The 25305-nt window shown below is 40.5% G+C and overlaps 1 protein-coding gene and 1 long non-coding RNA gene across 4 annotated transcripts in view; one reads left to right on the top strand and one right to left on the bottom strand.

Moving 5' to 3' along the window:
- The window catches only part of LOC138121204 (uncharacterized), a 215291-nt gene extending 197644 nt beyond the window's left edge, over window positions 1–17647 (bottom strand). The window contains exons 1-3 of one of the 2 annotated variants that reach the window (XR_011156134.1): window positions 17531–17647; window positions 15415–15505; window positions 10975–11337 (exon numbers count right to left, since the gene is read on the bottom strand). This is a non-coding gene — a long non-coding RNA (uncharacterized lncRNA). Of the gene's footprint in view, window positions 1–10974; window positions 11338–15414; window positions 15506–17530 lie in introns of those variants that run through there. The other variant, XR_011156133.1, reaches the window with a different exon arrangement.
- A 1253-nt stretch (window positions 17648–18900) lies between these two features.
- On the top strand, window positions 18901–25043 carry CIMIP1 (ciliary microtubule inner protein 1). 2 transcript variants are annotated; one of them, XM_069034104.1, is made up of 4 exons: window positions 18901–18984; window positions 19517–19598; window positions 20303–20401; window positions 22213–22942. In XM_069034104.1, the coding sequence occupies exons 1-4, from the start codon at window positions 18947–18949 to the stop codon at window positions 22342–22344; spliced, it is 351 nt and encodes a 116-aa protein (XP_068890205.1). In that variant the 5' UTR covers window positions 18901–18946; the 3' UTR covers window positions 22345–22942. The 2 variants fall into 2 exon arrangements, with proteins under 2 accessions (XP_068890205.1, XP_068890206.1); XM_069034105.1 differs by lacking the exons at window positions 20303–20401; window positions 22213–22942 and adding an exon at window positions 24846–25043.
- The last annotated feature ends 262 nt before the right edge of the window (window positions 25044–25305 follow it).

Here is a 25305-nt window from a genome sequence, read left to right as displayed (position 1 = left end):
TCTGCCTCATCCCCTCACAGTGAAACATGCCCTAATGCTCAAGGAGGAAAACCTCAAATCAAGCACATTGCTACACAGGGAGAAATCCCAAAGGAATGGCAATGGACACCCTCCTTCCCAGCTATTATTGACTCCTCAGAGCTGCACAAGCCAGGACAAGTGAACTGTCAGGAACTCACTGAAGTTCACAGAATGGGGGCAACATCCATTTTTATTCCTTTTTTGATACACATACAAATTGTGCAGAGCAAGCAGTTTTAGGACTGATGCAGGTGGAATAAAACCTTTTTTGAACAGGGAATATTTTACTTCCTGTAACCAAATTATATTTTGCTCAATAATATTTCAAATAGGAGTTAAACTGTACACCAGGACTACTACCATTTTAATAGATATTTTGCAGTAGGAGAAACTAAAACTCTAAATTTCAAGTGCAAAAGAAAAAAACATCTCTGGGCAGCTCTAACACTGAAAGGTCACTGCTTATCTTGCTTTATTCCTGGTATGCCCAGTTTATAATTCTTCTGCCATACATGAATCTCCAGACCCATTTTTATTAGTGCCAAAATAGACTGTTCTCCCACTGTCACACCATCTGTCTTTTCCTCCTGCCTGCCAGTATACAGAACATCTAGGAGTTGTTCTGAAAGGAGAAAAATAGGAAAGAAAGAAAACTGTATTGTTTTGGTCACACACTCTGCTGGTGACAGCCTGTTTCCAGCAGTGACTGTCTCCACAGAGGGACACATTCAGCCTTCACCAGCCCATGACACACATTGAGTTAAGAAAAAAAAAGCAAAACAAAACCCTCACTGGTCTGAAATGAGGAGAAATGAGATTTGCTTTCTGCTCTCCCACTGTGTGATTCCAGAGAAGGGCAACTCCTCCCAATATCAGCACCGCCTTGTTGAAATTCCAGGTTCTGCATCAGAAATTTCTCCTGACAAATTTCTGATTCAGGCTGAACCTGAATCAGCAGCAACAAGACCTGTTCACAGCACACACCAGGAATGGGATTTTCAGAAAGTGACAGAAAACACAATATGGGCTGTTGCTGCCTTTTTAGAATTTACTTTGACTTTAAATGTAAAAAATTTGGGGGGGGGGGGGCTTTTTAATACAGGCATCAAATTCCTTTTTTCTCCACATGATAGCTCTCTGTATGAGAAGAAATCCAGGAGACTGCAAGCTCCACTTATACTCAAGACAAGCCAGAAATGATAAAGTACTGAGTGGCACAAGTGGGGCAACAGGCTGTCATTACAAGGAGTGTCCTCATGGATAATTTTATACCTGCCTAACACAGCAGTCACATCTCGTGAAATGAGCTGGATCAGTCACATTGTGTTATGTGTTAGAAATAGCTGCAGATATTTTTCTAAGAGGAGCACACTGAATCAATGGTCTGTCAGCAGGAAAAGAAAAACGTAGAGTGAGAATGCATCATTCAGAACAGATTATCAGGCTGACCATCACCCAAGTCCTGTGAGTTTGTAAGAGGAGAGTGAGGAGGACTGAGCAGCACAAGGTTCCTGTCAGTATTCAATGTCAGTCTACTCCACTTAATACATAAAACTTGCACCTCAGGAGAACAGTCAGGTTTGTTTAGTTCCTGGGCTGGTGAATGAACACTCACCTCCCCTGCTTTGACTATAGGATATTTCAAAAGCAATAAAAGAGTGAGTCATTATAAAGAATGAGGGATAAAATAGATTTAGAAATTCAGAACTTTCTGGGTTTTTGTAAGCCATATTCACCACTTGTTTGCATGCATGAGCACTTAATAACAAAACTCAGTTTCACAGAAATAAATCCCAGAACTGTATGAACCTATTCCAGTATGTGACAGCACCTCAGAGCTCAGACTGAGAGGCTGGTTGGGCAAAATGGAGAGGGACAGCTTTGGAACTGGGGAGCTTCCATTTGCTTTCCATCCACTACCAGAGCAACACAGCTTCATAGTCTAACAGTCCTTGCAACATCCTGGCTTTTTCCTTTGGGCTAAAAATGAATTGGCATTGAAGTAATTTGATTTTTTAAACTTTTAAGATTTTTCATGGGAAAATAGCACCATCTGTAGGAAAAAAATGGACCAAATTTGATTTAAATGTGTGCCTATTTTCAAGCCATTAAGCAAAAGTCAGTACTTTCTAAGAATAAATACATTATTTTACAAAGCAGGCCCGTGTTTTATCCTCAGAGGAAGCCAAATAAACTTTTGCTGGTCTCATGAAGGAAGGACAATGCCATTCCCATCCCATGATAAGAAAGAAGGTGCTATGACAAAAAAGTTTGCTACTCCAATCCCCTCTAACATAGTTCAGAAGGACAGTCACTGGCAGCTTACAAACCCCAAGTTCTTCCCCAAATACCACCATGACAGCAAAGTTATATCAGGCTATTGTTAGAGCTTTTTAGTTATTGACAGGGAAAAAGAATCAGCCTTTTGAGTAAAGTTCCCTGACTGTTGGCCAAATCTCTTTCTAACATATGCATCTTTTATCTTAAAGCACACATATGTACTAGAGAATTTGGCTGCCTGGTGTGAATGAGTAAAACATTCAACAAGAGAAGGAGCTCCATAAAGATATAACAGACTTCTAGTTGCATGTTATTATTTAATAAGAAGATGAATATTATCTCAATTGACAAGGCACAAATAGTGGTAGTAACTACTCTGTGAGCCATTTGCTCTCTAAAGAGAATCAAAGAGCTCCCATTGCTAAATATTCCCTAGAAAAAAATTCACTTCTCTGGGACTGAGTCCTACTTCTACCCCCACCTTGCTGGGAAACACTCTAAAATCATTTAAAAACTCCGTTTAAAATACAAGGAAAGTCTACTGGCTTTGGAAGCATTTATAGTTTATTTCACACTGCTTGAAATGTTTATATAGACTGTACCTTATTTCCTAGCATGAATGTCACTCAATTCTTTGAAAGCCTTTAAAGATGTATCATGACATTTGTTGCTTTTAAAGGTAGCATTTCAATTAGCCTAATGATGGTTTCCTAGGAGAATTGAAGATCCACTTAAAAACACTGCACAGATCAGAAAAGCAAATGTGTGCACGTAGACATGCTTATGTCTGTCTTCATCAGATGGTCAGAACAGTGTTGTTAACTTGCCTGTGGACCTTTCTCCTCTTAATTTAGCCTTCACATTTCACTCCAGTTTCTATACTGACCTTTATTTCTTAGTGGCAGTTGGACAATGCCTGAATATAAAATTTAAGAGCCATCCTTGTTCACAATGCCTACAGAAAATCCTTGGGGATCTTTCATAATAGCTGCACCACAGCTGGACAAACTGATAGCTCAAGAGATATTCCACTTGGCATGGAATTGTTAGTTGCATCAGATAACATTACTAATACCATTTTATTTGTCCAGCCTTGAGGTGAGACATGGAAGACCACAGTGTTAACAAAACCCCACCAGCAGCTGATTCCAGCAGCACAGCTGTTACACAGGATAATGGAAAAAGGTGGCCCTGCTGAACCCGGCAGCACAGCCCAGTCCAGCCAAGGAAGCAGCAACATGGAAAAAGGGCTCATAGGAACAAAGAACAGCTCTTTCCAGAACTACATCAACTTCTCCCTGGGAAGTCTGAGGGGCATTAAAAAACAATCCCTCACCACTGCTGGTTTTGAAGCTACCGAACAAGATGTGAAGAGTCTAAGAGAAACCTCTAAGTTCAGCTCCTTCCAAAAGCCAGCTGAGGGCTCATCCCATGTGAAATGCCATCCTATTCCTTTTGGAAGCATTGCTTTCTGCAGTTTATATTTACAGAATCAGTTGAGGAAGGGGCACTCAAAAAGCATCAGCAGATGCAAAATCAAGTCTTGAATGAATTGAAGAGAAGCTTCAAGACAAGCACTGATGCCAGGTGGCATTGGCTTGCAGTGAGATTTGGGCATAAAAATAAGATACATGCTGTTCTCATCAATAAAGCACACCGAGCTTGTATTTTGTAAAAATTGCAAATTTGTTTGAACAGCCCAGTGGAGACTTATCAAAGACTGATTTGTTGCAACCTGCCATTCCCTCACTTGTCTTACATATCTAGCTTTGAAGCTGGAGAGTGACTTTGAGCCTCTGAAGTTATCTTCCATTTTCTGACATAACACCACCAGCTGTTGCTGCCTTCTGGGAAGAGACAGCCCAGGTAAAATTCACCCATGTGGAGAGAGCTGGCTAAAGGGAGCCTCCACTCCAGTTACACACTCATTCAAGTGCACAGAGACACATTCTGCAGGGTATTCTGCTCCAGGCCAAATTTCATTTAAGCTCTTTCTGAATCTGAAAACCTTAAACGAAACAGTGAAATTTTCTTAAGGTCTTCCATGTATGCAGACGTCACAATTCTTAAGATGCTCAGGTTTTATTAAAATGTTTCAATAAAGCAACATTTGTTTATTTTACTCAATATGGTTTTAGGACCTGATTTGAATTTGCAAATTTAATTTGCTTCACTCCATTACCACAAGGCAGATTTCATAAGAGTGAGAAGCTTGTTCTTACCATTTTTCTCTTCCATTGTTCTCCTGCTTATTATTTGCAGCACCCTGAGATTTGAACAAATTGTGCTCCATCAGAAAATTTCCACTTTGCAGAACAGCTTTTCTGCCCCCCTCAGTGAAAACTAATGCAAAATGCATTTTCCTCTAACTTTTTCCTGTGCAGAAAAGTTAGATGTGAGCCTCCTCACCAAAATGTGATAAGTAGGAATGGAATAAATGGGTCAGGTTTCAAGAGATGTCTAGCTTGCAGTGATATTTGAAGCTCAGGAATGTAACCTGGCAGACAAGCTGCCATGGGAAAAACATAGAAAATCTCAGCATATTAAGCAAAAGCCTTACCACAACTCTTTCTGCACTCTTCCCTTGCCTCACCTGCAGCTAAGGAAACATGGTGAATTATAATAACCTCAGCAGTTTCATAAGTGTAATTAAACCTCCAAATGACATGACAAACTCAGAGTAAAAAGACTTCACTAAATTCTACAGAGCTTTGTGCAGGTATGTGACTTAAGCCAATTTCAAGGCCTTATGGTTTTGTGCTGAGTCTAAAATTCACACGTGCAAGCCTTTTGTGCAGAATCAGATGGAAACTTCACTTCTCCACTTGCACTTTACTCTGAGCCTGGGTCCACTAGAAGCTACAAACGACAGCAAAATTTGCCAAGAAAAAGTGATACAAAAGGAATGATTTACATAACACAGAAACTGAGGGCAACATTTGCACGAGCCCCTGTGAAGCCCAAATCCCAAACGCCACAGAGCAACAGTCAGCATGTGCTGAGAAACACAAAATATTAATGACACTATGACAAAGCTCATACATTTCATCTCAGGAACAGGACTCCTACTGCTTATATTTGATTTTTAAAAGGTAAGAGCATGCACCACAGATGTTGGAATTTCTGCAGCTCTGATTTGACTTGGAAAGCCATGATACAAACTGATAAATGAATTCCCCAAGAGTGACTGTCCCGCAGAGACATTTTTATCTTTCAAGACCCATCACACTTCATGGGATTACACTGTAATGTAGCAACGTGATGTGTCTGAATACAAATCGCTGTCTTCCTGCTGAACATATAAAGAAATAAAAAGCAGACTTTGCCTTCCTTTTTCTTTGGTACACATTCTGAGTGAAAATTATAAGACAGTGTCTGAAGTCAAAGGACTGACAAACAAAACTTCTCTGCCAGCATCCAAATCACCAGGGATACAAATGTTTCATTTGTCTCTCTGTTCAAATAAGGCGGGCTGTTTTCATTTATTAATGCCAGCGTAGACCTCTTTCCTGCAACACTCTCACATGGCTCATCAGATGGAAGCTCTACTTCAAAAACTCTTTTCTGATGTTTAATATTGATGTCTCTGCAGGCTGCTCTCATTGCACCAATTAGGAAAGGAACAACAAAGCATCTCTCAAATTACAATATAAGGAGTCTTAATGTATGTTAAAGGTAGTCTTGTGTAATGAGCCAGTGTAAATGTAAACTGAGTCCTTGGAATAGCAGAAAACAGCAGACCAAAAGGAAAGTACATGGAACTGGAGACAATTACAGGAATTACCAGCATGGTCCCATACCAGTGTGCCCAGGGGAAGCAAAGTTGGAAGGCTGTGCAATCAATGTGGTCTCAGCACTACAACCTCCAGTATTTCAAGTTGCACAAAAAGAGCTCAGCCATCTCTGAAAACTGAATGTCATCTTGCCTCAGATCTGTCACTCTTGAATACTTAAGTTGTGATTTATCTCTTACTTTTGATTATCATCTTCTTGTCAGCAGTAGACAACTCCCTGCTCTTTGACAAAAAAAAAAACAACCCAGAACTGAAAAACAACCATGTTTCAGCTGAAAAACTTTCTTCCAACTTCTACAGTTACAGATGAGAGGACAAGCTTCTTTGAGTCCAGCTAATCTTCCAAACTAAAAATATTAACAAAATTTCAATATATCATATTCTTCCTTCAGTCCACAATACCCTTGCAAGCAATCACTCATTCCCTATAGGATTACACCAAGCAACTGCACGTGGATATGAAGCCAAACCTCTAATCTCTGTTCTCCTTCCAAGCCTCTCTTTGAAAGGTCATCAGCCTAAAATTTATTATATGGCTTCATCCCAGCCTCTTATGAAAGCTTAATCTCTTAACTGAGCTGCTTGGCTTTTCCCCCCCACTCAGTTTTTCCTGTTTCAAACAAGGACAAGAAAATCACTTGATTCATGCCCACAAAAAGTCACCCAAGAGGCTTCTTATTGTCATTACAGGGATAAGTAACCAGTGTGTAGAGTCTAGGTGTAACTGGACTGCAGTTTCTGACTACTTCACAAGAAAATGCAACAAAGACTACATTTTCAAAAAGCAATGTACAGTCAAACTGACTTTATTTTCTCTGGCCCAGTTTCTAAAGGCCACAACCAGAATTTAGGAACACCAGTAATTATACCAGTGATTTATTTTACACAGTGGGAACACGATTAAAGGCATTCAAACAAAATTACAAAAACAACTGACACAGAAAAAGTATTTTTTACACCAACCACTGCTTTAAAAAACCACCACTCTTCACCATCTGATACCACATAGTACATTAAGATTCTGTTACTATTACTGTGCTGAAGTATTTTCTTCCAAGGAAAAAGATACTGGTTGCAGAGACAATTTTTGGAAAAATCCCAAATCAGGAGGAGCAGAACATGCCACCTCGACTATCATCCATGATATTTTTCCAGTCCTATGACCTTCATTAAAAAATTTCCTACCCAGTCAAGTGATTAAAGTGATGAAAGGTCATTTAGCACTTTCTATTACTTAAAGGCATTCAGTCACACTTTGTGCTGCAGAGAGTATTTGTCTTCTCTCAGTGTTTACCACTACAGAGAGGGCGACCAGCAGTGTCATGATGGAAGAGCTGTTCATTTCTCTTACATCAGTTACACTTTAGGACTAACAGCTTCTATTGGCTGATTCTCTTCTTTTGCTACATGGTCACAGCGAAAGACAAACCTTACTCAAATTACTCAGGAAAGACTTCATGGACTGGGTCACTCTGACCCTCTTATCTTCCACTGGAATCTTGTCTAAACTGCCTTAGGGCATTTCCAGTCACAGTACCTGTGTTTTAATATATTTTTTACAAATATTGATGCAAAACTAAGTGTAGCTTACACTGGTTTTAACTGTCAAAATTATTCCCAACCATAGTTTTCTACTAAAACTACCATGCTATTTAAAAGAAAGCCATCATTCTAATTGGTTTGCGAAAAAAAGAGGTTTATAAGATCATGGAAGCTGGTAGTTACATTTGCATCCTGACTAACCTTTTCCTTTTCCACACAAATTGTTCTATTCCTTGGAAAAAAATTAATCAACAGATTACTGGAAAAAATCTAAATCCATGCTTGAGTACAAACAGTTTCTTAACAACAACCGCCACCAACATATGCGCACATACACTGATACAAAATTGTGATCTCTCAAAAGTTTCTTAAAATTGGCAACACAGCCTCTCCTTATCCAGGACACGCTTATGAATTCCAAACCAGACAACTCAGAGTTGGAAGGCAGCACCTGTGTTCTAAGCAGTTTTTAGACCAGATACTAAATTTATATGATCTATACTCAGCTTGCATGATGTGGTTAATACTTTTACATGAGAACATCCTTCAATAATGGAGAAAGTATTTTCTCTGAAAGATGGAATTCATCTCAGCTACACAGTAGAAAGCTACAGTTGAATGAATAAAGTACCCTACCTATCAATGTCCAAAATAAAATAATAAGGAATTAAAAGGTAATAAAAATTCCTGAACTGGCAACAGTCTTGCAATTTGGAATTTGCTGGAGAGGCAAAATGTACATGACATTCAAAAGATTCCTGAAGTAATCACCCATAATTAATAGTGCTGTGACAAGTACACAAAGAAGAAACAGTCAGTAGGATACAAACAGCACCATGTTCATTCGTAACAGGGTTCAATGTGATGAGAGAAGGTTTGGGGTTGAAATGAAGGCTCATAGTGGATGTATTCTCACATACAGCAAAGCATGTACAAAAACTGTGGAATCATCCAGTTTCTCAACTGGCTTGAATCCTGGAGAATATAAGTAATTTCCATTGCTGCATTTCAAGGCAGTTTCCCTTAGCACAAATTTTACCTTGTAGTGTTTTGTAGGATTATCTTAAAATAAAATGCAGAATTTTTAAAAGAAAAATACCTACCAGAAAATTTGAAAGGAAGGAAAGAACTCATACAGAGTAGGATATTTTCATGTTTTCAGATATTTCCATCCTTTTCTATTTGTTGGCTATTTGAGCTACAACATTAAACACTTTGGCAGAAGAGAGCAGTGCAAAAGAAAACACCACCTCTCTCATTATTGCTGCCACCCTATGGACCTCACCTCACAAGCATGAAGAATCTCACCCAGATGAAGTTCTGTCACCACAGCCAACGACAAAGAAGCCACATCACTCTCACAAATTAAATTTGGCTGGAAGAGTGGCAAAGAAGAACAGAGTGCCAAGCATATTTTTGTTTTGCCAAATGAAAGGATGTTCTATCATTTCAGCTAGAACCCATATGTCACTCATACCAAGGGATATCAGTAACACATTTCCTTCTGAAGAAAGAACACAATGAACCAATTAATCAAACCTTAAAACGAGGATGAAAAATTATTAGAGCCATTTGTTAAAATACAAAAGGGCATTAAGAAAACAAACAGCAATATCTGCTATGGTTAATGCAGTGATATTTTCAGTATCGCAGGCTTGCAGAAAATTGGCACCTCCTGTCTGGAACTCAAATGCAGGAGTTTCTTAGCAGTCTTCTCTGATTCACTAAAAATGAAGAGATTTATTTTGTTTCTACCCAACATGGATCAGGGATAAGATTATTGAAATAAATGTGTCTGATTCTGCACCGGCTCAAGTCTTTCTAAAACTGTGTGAGGGCATTTTGAAACCCTCCTATTTATGTACTGACATGACAGGCAGCAAAAGTAGTGTTAAGCCCACCTAACTACAACATGAAGCTATGAATTTATTTGAAGCTGGCAGCCTAAACTGTCATCAAATGAAAGAGGCACCTCCAAAGGGTGAATCCTATGATGGTTGATAGCCCAAAGAAGGTGTCTCATTATTAGATACATAAAAAAGAAAACATAGGCTATACAAAATGCCAGGAAATGGAGAAGCAGCCTCAATTAATAAGTTTACCTAATGTGTTTCAATAATTTAGGAGTCTCAAAGAGGTCCATGACATCAAGACTGGAGGAGTACAGAGACGTAAGGAGATGGAAGAAAGAAGACAACACCGCCGCAGAACTACAAGCTCCACCTCCTTCTCCATTTTACTGGCAAGTACAGGTGGAGCATCTGGGTAGACTGAATAGATTTTTCTGAAAACTCATAATCTAATAACATTGGCCAGGCAAATTTTATAGACAGAGGTACCATCTCTCATTACACCAGTTAGTAAATGCTAGTGGGTTATGTGTGGAATCAAAGATAGATATAAGTGAAGCATATCACTGCAGTCATTTCTGATGTCCAGCTCTATCACTAGACCTTTTCCATCAGCAAAAAATAAAACCAAAACTCTGGAGCATTTGCAATAGTTTTTCTGCCCGTTTCACTGTCATTTTAAATTTTTTCAGTGTCAGACAGAGAAGCTGTGCTAATTTAATTAACAATTAAATATGTTCCTCTTGAAATCCTTTTTCTCAGCAGTAGTAAATTAAAACTGAAGTGAACCACAAAGAACAGTGCTGTTCAGGCAAGTACTGGACAGTTCACAGCCCAGAGCAGGTTATTTTCATTTTATCACAACACTTTTGTTGGCAAACACATTGAACGACCCTTCCACAAGCAGGAGCACTTATCTGTAGTGTTAGTGCAACCAGCTGGGCAGTTCACAGGAGCACTGATCTGGCCCTTGGACAATGCTTTCCTCAGGAGGAGGACTTCCTTACAGAGACACCTGCAGAAGTACAGAGAGCCTGGAATTTAGTCCTCTCCTGTGAACTGCTGGGGCATTTCAGACTCACAGGATGGGTCACGTTGGAAAGGACCACACTGGGTCATCTGGTCCTGCTTAAGCAGGGTCATCCCAGAGCTCAGTGCAAATAACCATTGCAATTTAACCAAGAAACTGCAGGATTTTAGCACAGAAAGGTATTCCATTGGTTTCAGCAGAAAATCCAGGTGAGAGTGTTACGGATTCCAGTCCAAAAGAAATTCAAATTAAGGCCCTCATTCCAAACAGTTAAGCATCTGCTTTGCCTGCTTGAATGAACAGTACAAGTGACTTAATGAGATTGCTAAATAAATGTTATATACAAAGCAGAACCTTTGCAAGAACTAACCCCTAAAAAATTAAAATTATCAAATTGGAAAAGCAACATTCAATTTCAATTACAAAGGACAAAGCACTGGTGGCTATTGGTCTCCTTATTTACATGGTGTTTATTTAAAGCCATTAATTAACAGAACCCTGAGATCACACATAATGTTGCCTGGGTAGAATTTCTGTTTCCACACCATATACACATGAAATTCAAAGTGAAAGGCTTAAAAGCTTAATGCAGTGAAGATAGAAAATATTAAACTTTTCAAATCCTCATTTCTCTGGCCTTTTTCTCACCCCAGTCTCCTATCACTTTTTTTTTCCTTAAAAGACATTATGTGTTAGGAGAGCAAAGCAGCCTGGGGAGGTGATATTTTACCATTGTCTGTGCCATTAATGCAGTTAAAAAATCCTCAGACTGGAAAAATCAGACAGATGCATCTTCCAGGTTCACATGTGCCAACTCCATCTGTTAAATCATTAAAACACAGGCTTGGCAGATTCTGGAGAAAAACACATTTGTTTTCACTATAAAGAGGAAGAGTAAACTTTCTTTCTGTTCTTACAACTCTCCCCTCCCCCATAATTACTTTAATGTGAAAGTCTGCATGAGTGGGTACTATTTAAGATGCTACTGAAAGAGGTTTTGATTTAATTGGGATGTGTACGTGTCAAATTATATGTCATAATCCAGGTTAGTCAAAGAACTATTAAACCAAAGTCTATGGATACATTAAGGTGCTTCATCATTTGCCTTTTTATTGCATATATCATTTTCTACCACCTATGTAAAAACTGATTTTCCTTACAGGAATGAACCTGTTCATGTTAATTTTAAAGGTGCAGTTTACATAAGGAGCAGAAAATCTGCTCAAAGAAAGCTACCAAACCTTGCATAAAGTAATTAATAACAATAAACCTTTTTTTCCAAATCCCTAATGAACAAAAACTATTTTATACTTTCAGGATAAACAAAAGCAACAAAATCCTAACCTAAATTTAATACCAACATCCTATATTTTCCCAATATCAATACTACTGATATTGGGAAAAGAGATTTATGTTGTCTTTTTCCTACTACAGCACTGTACACCCATTTTTCACTATGGCAGCTTTGCCTATAGTGCATACATCTAAAAACTGAGCATTTTGAGTGCAACTAAGTATAAAATAGGATGAACCTAGACACAAGTATGACAGTGTGAATAATTTAAATCCCAAGACATCCCATAGCTGCTATTAAAACAACAAATTGCTGCTGAATGCATTTCTTTCTCTTTGTATTCTACAGCAGAACAGAATTTCATTCTCCAGGCTTGTTACTTCAAGTAAAATATATCCTATTTAAAGCAAATGTTTGGAAATTGTCTTTTTTGTGTTTGCTTACAGTTTTGCAGCTATTTTCTATCATCATCTAAACAGAGATTTTCTCTGTGCTGTTCTTAATGGCAAAGTAGAGAAATTAAAAGCTGTTTGAGAGCAAGATATCTGCTTTTGCAAAATAAATACATTTTCATAAAGGATATTCCACTGCAGTATCCTCAAGTTTCACCAAGTCATCATCCCTGCCATTCTGTGCATCAGTGCTCATAAAATAGACTTGAAACTAAATCCCACTTTGTGTGTTACGTAACCACAACCTTTACTTCTGTCAAAGTACCACAAAGTGGCTGTAGGAGCTGTTTCTCTCCCAAGAAGCGGTTGAAACCTTTCTTTGACTGGAACTGGCAATTCTCCTGCTTTTGGTCATGGGTGAACTGCAGCCTCATGTTTCACCCTCCTCCTCTTCCAAACAGCTTCTGAAAAACCTGATGGCACTTATTCCAACCAGCTATCTCTGCACAGAACTGATGGTGCACTGTGTACTGCACTCACTCCCTACTATGATTCTTTTATTTATGCAGTCCTAGAAGCGTTCTTAGAACCTGGGAAAATTGCAGAACCATTTCTTTGAGTCATCCAACACTTTCCCAAATGTCCTCTCTCACATTACCTACGCACCACTCCCATATGGCTGGGGTCTATCCAGGGAACTGGCTACAGCTTCTCCACTGGAGATCAACCCCAGTTAAGATTAAGTGGAACAGAAAATATTTCCTCAATACTGAGCAACATAATATTTACAATCTTATCATTTTTATAATTCCACTGTCAGAACTGTTCTCAGGCAAGACCAAGCCAGCAGAATACAACATGAGTACACCAAAGAAAAAGAAGAAAACACAGGCATATCACAGAACACAGAACAGAAAGAGTACTTAAAGTATTTTCCAACAAAAACTGTTATTTCAAGTATGTACTTTCTAGCAAGTATTTTAATTTATATGCTCAGAGAATGCAGAGGAAAATGTATCCAAAAGAGACAATAAGTTCACCATGTGATGGCTGCAAATAGAGAAACCTGAACTTAAAACAAATATCCTCTTAAATTAGAACACAATTAGATGCCAATATCCCATCACTGCCTGCAATCACCTTCAAGAGAAATTACATGGGACTAATGGAACATTCACTTGTTCTGAAACTTACAGGAGGCTCAAGAAAGTTTCACATGCATTTTACCTCAGAAACAATGTGCTATTTATTCTTCCTAGCAATGACTTTTTACATAGCATTCTGGGATCAAAATGTAATTTTCAGCAATAACATATTTTCTGACATTCTCTAAGGAAAAATTACTGGTTTCTTCCCTCTAAAAGGATTTAGATGGAATAACATCTGTGTTGAGATTTTTGTGAATATGTTAAACTGACAGCAAGTCTCTAAGGGGCACTGCTCATTAATGTTTTGTGCATAAAATTAAAACTTGAAATATATTTTTCAATCCTTTTTGAATCATTTAAGCAATTCTCATGCAAAGAAACTATTGTGCAGAAATAATATATTTGCAGAGTAGGATATGAAAGCGATTAAAATGTCCCAGACCCCCTGCCTTTCAGGAAAAAGGAAAAAAGGAGACGCTTTCTAATTTGAAACATGCACTGTATTGAAACACAAAATACTTTCAAAGACCATGAAGAGTTTGATTTCAGTTTATACAATGCAACAAAATTTTAAATTTTTTCTTTTCCATCTTTAATTCATATGGTGCCTAGGTACTTCTCCTATCAGCAGGAGAGCTCTGTTAAGTGTTGCACATTGGCGTTTACAAGAAATTTTTCCAGTGGCTACAAGTGGTGGCCATATTCTTTGAAACTGCATCATGGCAGCATTCTGCAAGCTCTCTGCTGAACTGGGGAGCTGTGCTCTGAGACAATGGCTGGTACTCAAGGATTTCAATGCAAAGACCTTCTCTAATTTGAAAGTGACAGAGGTCTCCATATCCACAGAAGAAATAATTTTGTTTGGAGGGCACCTATACGTCTTCCATCAAGTGCGACAAATGTAAGTGCATCCATCGGGTTTAGTATAAAGCAGTCTCTCACTTAAATCTTTAGTTTGAACAAAAAGGAATGAATCTGCTCAAAACCAAATAAAACTCCGGGAATTATGGAATTTTTCAAGCACAGAAATCTGCATAAAGCTGTAGCTGTAAGTGCCATTTTATGGATAAAAAAGGAACGTATTATCATTGGGAAAACAAACATGCCCTCACCGTTTCAAAAGCCACTGGATAATTACAGCCACAATAAGATGAGAGTTCTAAATTTTGCCACAACATAATGATTCTAACCAGGCTGCTGGGTTACGTTCATGAATGGAAATTCAGGAACTCCAATTAACATATTCTTGATGTGATAGACTTTAGCAGGGGGTTTTTTTAAATGAAACCAGTCTGTGTCAATGGGACTTCATTACTTAAGTCACAGTAATCATAACAAGGCAGTCTCAGGCTGCCTGCATCTGAAATATTATGCAAAAAACATTACAAAAAGACACTGAAGTTATGGTCAAATACTCCTCTTTTAGACTTCCACACCTCATATTGCAAACTGTGGAGCAGCAAACACAAAACTGCCAGTATTAACTAATATTTTTTGGTAAACATTTTCAATGCAAAAGCCTAAGCATAACTACACAAATGGATATATAAGCAGCCCCCTGTGCCAGAGTTGCTCCCATGAAGAAAGAATTACTCTGTGTAACCATGATCTCCACAAGAAAACCAGTTTCCATTAAACCAGACCTTTGCTAGTTTGTGTCACAAGTGTTCACAAAACAGGTACACAATTCAAAGGCTGATTTAGCAACAATTCTTTAGCACTTGAATCCAAGTATCATGCAGACTCAAATCTCAGCACATTCTGTGGGAGTGGAGATGTTCATAAACAACACTCACAAATCCTTAGATAGAACTCAAAAGAGAACATGTTTGTTTCCTTCAAGTCACTTCAGACTAGGACACAGAAAGCTTTTGTGTACTCATCTGGATACTTTCTCCATAAACAAGCAATATACAAAGCCTTAACATCCTTTTATCAGGGTACACACACAAGATTTCCAGAAAACAAAAAATTAACTTGGATTTTGAAGAATGCAAACATTTACACAGCCAAAATTGCATTATACAAAGTCTTCAGCAGCAGTAGAAGATTAAGATATCTACCTGTGTTGCTCTTTTCAGCTCACATCATCTTTTCCTGTCTCTGTTCTGTCCGATGCCTCCATGCAGAAGCACAAGTGCTTGTGGATCTATTCTGTGGAAGAGATTAAAACAGTGAGCTGACTTTCTGCAGGGCCTATTTAAGCTTATTTGGTTCCCTGACTTATTTCACAGAGCAATACCACCTGTGTTTTTGTCAACACATCATCCTAAAACTTTGGAAAGACCTGGACCTAGCATCCAGCACTGCCCTCCTGCATTGCCCCATCATGTGCTGGTGGAAGCATTTGTACAGCTACACAGAAAACTGTATTTGCATTAACACATCTCATTTTCCCCTTGGTTAGTTTTAATCCCTATCAGCACCCAGCCTACATTAGGACACAGCACCACAAGCACTGCTTTTGGCTGAGAAAAGGGAGTATAGGGGCTGTAAGAAACCCAAACTGCTTCCCCAGGGGCAGGGCGATGCCTGACACAGGTGAAAGGTACCTCAAACTCAGGTATTAATCTGCAGCTCTCAAGTTATGGACAGGTTGTAAGTTCTTGAAGAACAGTTGTGAGTTCTTGTTCAACAGCAGTACTACTGAACAGCTCAATAATTGGATAATTCCTAATTAGAAGATGACAGTAAGAATTGGAATTCCAACATTTATGGCCACATCCAGATAGAACTTACCCATCTTAAAAGGCACCAAGTATTGAGACTTGATTCTATTTAAAGATGATACATTGAGTGATGTAGGATCTACTTCAACATTTGTCACATGATGACAAATGCTGTTGTACGTAGCTACAAGATCCAGACTTTCCACAAAAGACTCTGGAATCTCAATAGACCTGTATTCCTGTCAGTCAGTATCATTATTAGCTCATTAAAATCCTATTTCACTTTTTTCTCATTGTACAATTCCAATATTGCCCTGTGCTCATAAGAGCCTAATAAGACCTAAGACTAACTACTCATTTACTACATTCCCTCATCTGAGAAGTAAGTACAAAAGACTTGAACATTATAAAGTTCTATTTTCACAGTGTCAGTATAAGTTTCATCTCTCTTGACAAATGCTAGTGCAGTTTAAGCCCTGACACAGTAAACTACGGATTTGTTTCATTAACAAATTATCTTTTTCCCAGAAAGCATCAAAGCAATAAGAAGGTTCCTGAGATAAATGTGACTAAGCAGCAGGAGTTAATTAAGTAGGACAATGAGTAAGCATTTATGGGTGTGATAGGAGACCCAGCTGATTTAATTGCTACCCTAATTATCAGTTAGAGAATCAAGAAATGGCATGTAAGTGAAATATTCCATTTGTTGATACTTTAATGATTTTCAGAGACCCAGAAGAGCAGTATTAATTGCTATTTTAGAATTACAGGAGGAGTTTTTATTCTCCTCTTATTCAAACAGAGGTTCTTAGTACTTCTAAAATGACTAATAAATGTATATAGTCTTCTCATACTCAAATATTTAAGGGCTCTAGCTCTTTTGGATTTTTCTTTTAAAAAGTCTAGTAATTAAACCTTCAAACACACAGCCTATAAACCATTCAGCTGAAGTCAAAACCTTTCTGCGTTTATTTTCTAATAAGGATAATAAGTGCCCAGTGGTGTGAGAGTCCCATTAACTATTTCCAGGGTGTTTACACAAGTCCATTTCCAGACAAATCCAAAGAGGTCGGGGAACCATTTAAACCCAAGAGGGCAAAGAGCCAGCTGGCTCCACTCATTGTTGAAACATTTCATCCAGCAAGTGCAAGAAAATAAAATTACAAAAAAATTCATGTAGAGCCAAAAATATTAATATATTGGAACACAAAGAACCCTTTACAAGCTGTAAATATATTCTGGGTTCTACAAAGAAGCCAAAAAGTACGTTGAGGTCTTTCTCAGACCTTCTGTCATGGGCATGTAGCTTGTAAAGAACATTCATCAGAAAAAGGGATCAGGCAGACACTGTATCACAGGACTGGGGTTGTTTCCCAATGAAATTATCAAAAGACAATTTTGGTGTGAAGCAAGAGGAACCAGGCACAGGACAGCAGGTTAAAAAGCAGCTTTCCAGCACCTTAACCCAAACGTGTTTTCCTACATTTAAAGACACCCAAAAAAAAATTACCAAGCACTTCCCCTGCCTTCCTGAGGGGCCTAAAGAAAGCACGAAATGGGAATTTGCTGCTTTATTCCCAGAGATGCAGCTGCGGTACCACCACAGAACTTCCAAAGGACGACAGAACAGGACACCCAAAAAACGTGCGAGCACTGCCCGACCTTTCATTCACGGGCTCCCACCCGCCCCGCCCATCCCCTCCCCGCCCCTCCCCGCCCCTCCCCGCCCAGCCCCTCCCAGCCCCTCCCAGCCCCTCCCCGCCCCGCCCAGCCCCGCCCATCCCCTCCCAGCCCCGCCCATCCCCGCCCAGCCCCGCCCATCCCCTCCCAGCCCCTCCCAGCCCCTCCCAGCCCCGCCCATCCCCTCCCAGCCCCGCCCATCCCCTCCCAGCCCCTCCCAGCCCCTCCCAGCCCCGCCCAGCCCCGCCCATCCCCTCCCAGCCCCTCCCAACCCCTCCCCGCCCCGCCCAGCCCCGCCCAGCCCCTCCCAGCCCCTCCCAGCCCCTCCCAGCCCCTCCCAGCCCCTCCCAGCCCCTCCCAGCCCCTCCCAGCCCCTCCCAGCCCCTCCCAACCCCGCCCAGCCCCGCCCAGCCCCTCCCAGCCCCTCCCAGCCCCTCCCAGCCCCTCCCAGCCCCTCCCAGCCCCTCCCAACCCCGCCCAGCCCCTCCCAGCCCCGCCCAGCCCCGCCCAGCCCCTCCCAGCCCCTCCCAGCCCCTCCCAGCCCCTCCCAGCCCCTCCCAACCCCGCCCAGCCCCTCCCAGCCCCTCCCAGCCCCTCCCAGCCCCGCCCAGCCCCTCCCAGCCCCTCCCAGCCCCTCCCAGCCCCTCCCAGCCCCTCCCAGCCCCTCCCAGCCCCGCCCAGCCCCTCCCAGCCCCTCCCAGCCCCTCCCAACCCCGCCCAGCCCCTCCCAGCCCCTCCCCGCCCCGCCCAGCCCCGCCCATCCCCTCCCAGCCCCGCCCAGCCCCTCCCAGCCCCTCCCAGCCCCTCCCAGCCCCTCCCAGCCCCGCCCAGCCCCTCCCAGCCCCTCCCAGCCCCTCCCAGCCCCTCCCAACCCCGCCCAGCCCCGCCCAGCCCCTCCCAGCCCCTCCCAGCCCCTCCCAGCCCCTCCCAGCCCCTCCCAGCCCAGCCCCGCCCCTCCCAGCCCCTCCCAGCCCCTCTCAGCCCCTCCCACCCCCGCCCAGCCCCTCCCAGCCCCTCCCAGCCCCTCCCAGCCCCTCCCACCCCCTCCGCCCGCCCGCCCACCCGGGCTCCCGCCCCTCCCACCCGGGCTCCCGTCCCTCCCACCCGGGCTCCCGTCCCTCCCACCCGGGCTCCCGTCCCTCCCACCCGGGCTCCCGCCCCTCCCGCCGCCGTTGCCCCGCAACGCCCGGGCGGCCGCGGCGAGTTCCTGCTCCCACCGGAGCTGAGGCGCCGCGGCTCCGGCCTGATGGAGGCCTGCAACTTCATAGCGCAGGACGACAACTGGTAACAGCCCCGTCCGGCTCCGGCAGCCGCTGCTGCTCTGCTGCTGCTCCCCTCCACCTTCCCCTCCCGCCCTGGGGTGCCCCGCAGCTCCGCGCTGAAAGAGTTCTCGTGTGTTTAAAGTGGGTAAAGCGTGCCTTGGTAAAAAGGTCAGGGCTTTTGGAGCTGGCTCCAGCGCGCTCCCCTCCTTCCCCACCCGGTGTGGGGACGGGGCATCTCAGTCAGTCAACACAGTAAATGGAAGTATGTTGAAAGCACATTGGTGCTTACTTTTCAACCTCCTCCGCTTCTTAACAAACATAATTTAAAGGCAGTGCGTTCACACGCGCTGTTTCAAACCTTTGGGAAGTATTTTCCCATTAGTTCTGAGTCAGACAGTGACAATTTGTACATAAACTTGCTGGTTTGAGGTGGAATTTTAAAGATTCCTGCTAAAGTGCTGTGCTTTGTGACATCAATAGTTGGGTTGGTGTGTTGGGGTTTTTTTTAACCAAAGTTTTCAAAGTAATCTTAAGTATTTGTCTGTTTGTTTCAGGAAAAAACGTGTTGAAAGTGAAGGAGACGCTGCAAAAAGATGGGCTGACAAATGGGGATTTTTGAAAACACCTCTTGAGGAGGTAAAATTGAATGGCATATAAGCAACATGAAATCTGCTTGTGCACAAATTTATCTGGACACAAAATTATGAGAGCACAGAAGACTAGAAATGTAGTGAGTATGCTTTACTAAGCTGGCATCTGAGGTGGCAACTGCACTACTCTTGAGATGGTTCAAATATTCAGTTTTCTTCTGAATAAAATACATCAAGTGGTAATTTATATGCTGTGCATATTCTGATATATTTCTCTTGAGAAGCATGACTCCTAATAGTGCTAACAAGTACTAGATGCATACTGACAGGAAAATATTTCCCCTTTGTCTCTCCATATGGTATTTTAAAAATTTAGGGGAAAAGGTTCCAGCTAATTAAATTGTCAGTGGGGGAATCTACAACCAACAAAAATATTTGGAGTGATGTCTCTTCTCAGTGATGTTTAGATATTAGAATACAGTAGCAAATGATGTTACATTTGGAATCACAGTATTTCATTGCTGAAGAACAGGACTGATGCAGCCCCTACATAGTTATAAATGTAGTTTGCATGTCCTCTGAAACAAAAAAAAACAGTAATTTCCAAAGCACTGAAATAAGTAGCCCTGCTTGAGGTGGAAAGAACGGGAAGTTCAGATGCAACAATGAGGGGGAATCATGTGGATATCTCATATTACAGTATATTTCAAAAGATGAAGAGTCCAGTTTTTAATTATGTTTGGGTTTTAGTTGATTGGAGATGAAAAGAAAGAAGATGCAAAGCCCAAGATACAGCTTCCAGATCACCTGCAGGTTCGACCTGTGACACCTGTGGAAAAATACATTAAGGTTAGAAAATCAGATTTTAAAATTGCAATACAGCAACATCTGTCTTAAGAAACCACACAGGCCCTAAAACCCAGTTTTCTTACAGAGGGGGGTCTTTAACTAATGGTCAAAGAATTTGCAACCCAAGCTATGCTTTAAAAGCATTTAAGACAAGGAATTGCCCTTTGGATATGGTTGTAATTTTTCTACCTTTATTTAAGAGTGTGCTTTTTGGCAGAGACAATGCCACTGTCGTCTTCAGTAGCACAAATTAATAAGCCAGTTCTAATAAGCCAAGTCATAATTATTTTGTTTTATTTGATTTATATGTACATTCAGAGTCTTAAAGCTGTCAAACAGCTGGAGAGTAGAATGTGACTGATGGTTTAATTTATAAATATGGTGTGTCAGGATCACCAATGAATAGGGTAACTCCACATGCATCTAAAGTGGTGACATTGGGAGAGGAACGTACTCACAAAAGGGGAAGCAGAATATGCTAATGAAAAGGAAGGTTAGTCCACTTAGAGAAGATTAGGGAAATAAAAGAGATTGGAAATCTTACTTGCTGAACTAGCTTTCTTTCAAAGGATTCCAAGGGTGAGGAAGTAGTAAAAGCTTTTACTGAGATTAAATTAAAATTAAGAGCAAGTGCTCAGTGTGGCAAAGAAATGAAATGGCATAATTTCTGTCATTAGTGCTACTTGTTCTTCAGTTTTGTCCAAAACCTCCAATCTCAGTCAAGTTGCAGTTTCAGTCGAGTCTCAGCCCCGTGAGGGTGTTGGTGCATTAACAAACCCTGCAGTTACCAGCTGCTCCTCAAGTGTGCAGAGCCTGGTGCACATTGGAACAGTTTCCATTTCACCTCAGAACTCGGAGGAAGAGAAGGGTTAGCTGTGATTTAGGTCACCCTTTACATATTCAGAGTGAAGTTTCATGCATCCTTTTCAGAACTGTGTGTCTTTCTGCACATTTACCCTGTGGTAACAGTCAAATCTGTTCTCTCTAGGTTAGACTAATAAAAGCTTCTGCATCGTCCCCTCCCCCAGACTGAAAGTGGGACATGATTTCCTTCATTATCCCGCTCAGTGGGTGGCACTTTTGGCCATAAAAATTATCTTTTCTAAGGAACTGCTCCACCTAAATATCATAAACATTTTCTAATCTTGGCCAAGGAACAAAGTGAAGCAACTCTGGCAAGAGAACTGAAACATTGTTCTCTTGCTGTGTATTTCTCTGCTAAGTCCCCAGATGCTGAAATGATAGAACGTGCCCAATTGAGATGATTCAGCCAAAGTAAGCACAGCAGTCACTGAACAGAGTCTGTTGGCTTTTGTTTTGTTTCCTTTTTAGCTAGATTAGTTGCAGATTAACTCACCCATCTTTTAAAGTAGAGAGAAGGTAGAATGAATAAGTAATTCTTGATGCAAAAGCCAACTTGGTTGGTAGTATCTTTGGCATTTGAACTTAAAATTATTATTCCATAGCTGCATTGCTACCAAATATATTACAGCAAGGAGAAAGCACTATTTCTCCTGTCTGCAGAAGTTAATTAGTTTTAAAGATGATTATGATGATTATCTTCAGCTTTAGTCTTTTTTCCATACATAATAATGATAAAATTCTTCTCCTAATAACATAAAGCAATTAAAGCCCTTAGTATTGAACCAAACTTAAAAAAAAAAAAAAAAAAAGAATTCCACCATACACTACTAAACAATGATTTGATTTTTGGTTTTAGAACACTATAGCACACAAGACAATGTTGTATGACAGAAACTGCATCCAAAAACCTCTTCATCATTCAATTTTACATGTTACTTTGATTTTAGGTGCTTCCATCTCCTCCAGTACCTAAAACTACCCAGGGATTTATTGGCTGGAGATCAGGTGTTCCAGGGCTAGCACTTGAACATGATTATCAAATCCAAAGCTGCAAAGGAGCTGTCTGTAATATGAAGTGACCATGTGAGCCCTCTGAGTGACATTATGAAATAAAGAGTTAGGCACATAGATTTATCTGCATTCCTAAGGAAACATCCTGTAGTGGACTGTTGGACTGTTGATCATTTGTGCTATTTATGTACAAATCCAAAATCATTTTGGTAAAGTGTGAACATTTTAATTTTACTTAATTGAATCTATGGCATCCCAGCTGTTAACTCTGCTTCAGAGCTTGTGCTTGTAACTTAGAAATAACAATGAATAAACTCAGATAAAGATCACAGAGCAGGTACTATTTTTATTAGCACTAATAAAACTATAATTTAAAAATATTCATTGGAAGTTGGAATGACAATGCAAATTATAATTGTTTCTCCATGAGAACCTCTACTCATAAAATCCCCATGATTATAAAAGACACTGTTTTTGTGTTGGGTGTGCTTTGTAGGTGTTTTGTGTCGTTACACACATAAGTGAGTAGTTCCCAGTAAAGAAATAAAGTACACAAAGGCCACAGTAACACAAAGTCACTTTGAAAAATCAGTTTTGGTATCAAAAGAGGGTTTTTTTCTATTAGTTGATCAGTATGCAAATGGGTAATAAAGGATCACTTGAGTTTTGTGTATACCAATATGTGCACCAACCAGGAAGAGATGCTCAGAGCCAGCAGGGGATCGCACCGTGAGTTACTGGGGTAGCTCCCTCAGTGCCATGGAATTCAGTCTTGCACTTCATTATGTACCTGAAGATTTGCCAGGATTTCTGGAAATTCAGAAGGAGACTCAGTAACTGTTTGCACAATATAATTCTAACTGGCCAAGGTGTTTAAACCAGAAGGTTGTTTAAACAAAAAAGACCTTCCAAGAAATCAACACAGGGCGCTCCCTCTAACTCCTTATCACATAAAGAGGAAAAGTTTTCCTCTTTAACCCTGCTGTAAGATCTCCTTTGTGTTCTGCAGCCATCAATATCTACTGCTTGAGTCAGCACTAAGTCCTTGGCTTTCACAGCAGTAAGACAGCAGCTAGTGTTTGTTCTTCCCTTCTTCCCAAGAAATGACTCACAATGATCAACATCCCACCTTTTTTTTTTTTTTACATCCATTTCCAAATGCCCACAAAATAATAATATTTTACTTTTTTCCATATTCTTTGCAAATAATGGAGAAGTGAGTCATATCCTTTGGAAAGATTACCCAAGAATGAGAACACATAGCAGAAGTAACTTCAGACACTTCACTTAAAAACCAGAATAAAGAATAACTTGGAATCAGCCTCTGGAAACTTAAGTTAAATTGCAGTTTAGCTACTAACTATAACCTGTGCACACTGTTCTTTGAACAACCAAGATATTGTTAGAACAGTATTTTAAATCAGTGTGCTTTCTTGTCATTGCCAGGTTTGTATCTCTTGCTTATTTTAATCATGTGGTGTGTGGTTCTTCAGTTTATTTTAAGGCCATAAGATCTTATTCTTGTCTGATTTATATAAACAGGTAAAATAATGATTAATATGTAATTTAGTAGCAATTAAATTACATTCAGTCAGGCCAAATGAAAGGGGAACTTCAAGACCACTGGCTTTTAAAGAGTTAGATTGAAGAACCAAAGCTGGCACCAAATACCTAGTGGATGTTTGTATGGAGTGAAATCCAAATCCAGATGAGCCATGATTTGATTTTGAAAACCAAACTAAATTCTTTGTCTAGCATCTACAGTTGGATATTCCTGAATCCTATTCCAATGTCTGAATATTAACTCTGTACTAACAGTAAGGGTTTTGTATTGTACATTCTGTCATTTAAGGTACCCTTGCTCCAGGAGATACTTTGATAGACACTAATTTGGGATGTGCAAGGAGTACAGTCTAAAATTTTAAGTAATTTCTTTATCAAAAATCTGTCAGTCATTATTTGTCCCATGTATTCAGGGTTTTGGTGTTATGTGAAACTATAAACCTGACTTTCTTTTCCAATCACTTCTACCATTTTACATGAAAAAAATTGTGTAGAAGTTGTGGATTTGCAGCTGACAAAGGACTGCCCGGTCATCTGCCCCAGTTGTGAATCCTAAATGTTGATACAGAATTATTGTATCACCTTGGAATGTTTGAAACCTGGCCTTTAATTTGTGGAAGTTAACCTATTTATTGGAACCAGGTGGGTACATAAATGCCACTGCACACTGTAAAATATCCCACATCTCCAAGGTCAGGACAGTGTTAGTAAACTCTGCACACACCAGAAAATGCTTCAAAACAAAATTAAATCACTTCAAAAATGCAGCAAAAGTCTAAAGAATTTTAATTCTACAAAAAAGTGTTAGACCTGTGTTTCTGTGCAAGTCAGAGCAGAACCAAAATATGAGAACAAGATATAAGTGTATTTAGATGTCTTCAATGCTTCAACCAAAATTTCATTTGTTTTTTTGCAAAGCTTCTGGTGAGCACAGGGGGCTGCAGAGCAACTCCTTGGTTGACTAAAATTTTTCAGAAAGCTGAAGCCATCTTGCCTTTGTTTTCAGGTAAACTTTGCTAACAGACCCATTTTACAGAAGAGCTATGGATGGTCTTTCAGAACTGCACACACAGAAATGTTACTGGGTCTGATACCCAGTCACCAGAGCCAGAGGTGGAAACAAGTCAGCCCCACATCTGCCACCAAGGATGTATTCCTGCAGGTGCTCTCCCGGGCGTGTGATGAAATAACAGCAGAGGCTTAAATGGCAGCTGTATTTAAATTGAAGAACTATGAAATCAGAATTATCTTTTTCACAAGCACTTACTTTACAAATAACAAAATTGGGGGACAAAAACCTGTTGTTTTGCTTCACAGTGTGTTCTTTTCTGTGCTGCTAGAGCTAGCACAGAACTGGCACTTGCTATTTATAATTCCATTAATATAAGATACTTTACCAGGAGCTCAGAGTCAAAAAATTGCTATTTATTTAAAATGCATTTCACACAGAATAAAGCTTTTTTATT

Source organism: Aphelocoma coerulescens, chromosome 20 (genome assembly GCF_041296385.1).
Source record: "Aphelocoma coerulescens isolate FSJ_1873_10779 chromosome 20, UR_Acoe_1.0, whole genome shotgun sequence".
Taxonomy (NCBI): domain Eukaryota; kingdom Metazoa; phylum Chordata; class Aves; order Passeriformes; family Corvidae; genus Aphelocoma; species Aphelocoma coerulescens.
Note: the sequence above shows the minus strand (reverse complement) of the source record. Positions and strands in the feature narration are given on the sequence as shown.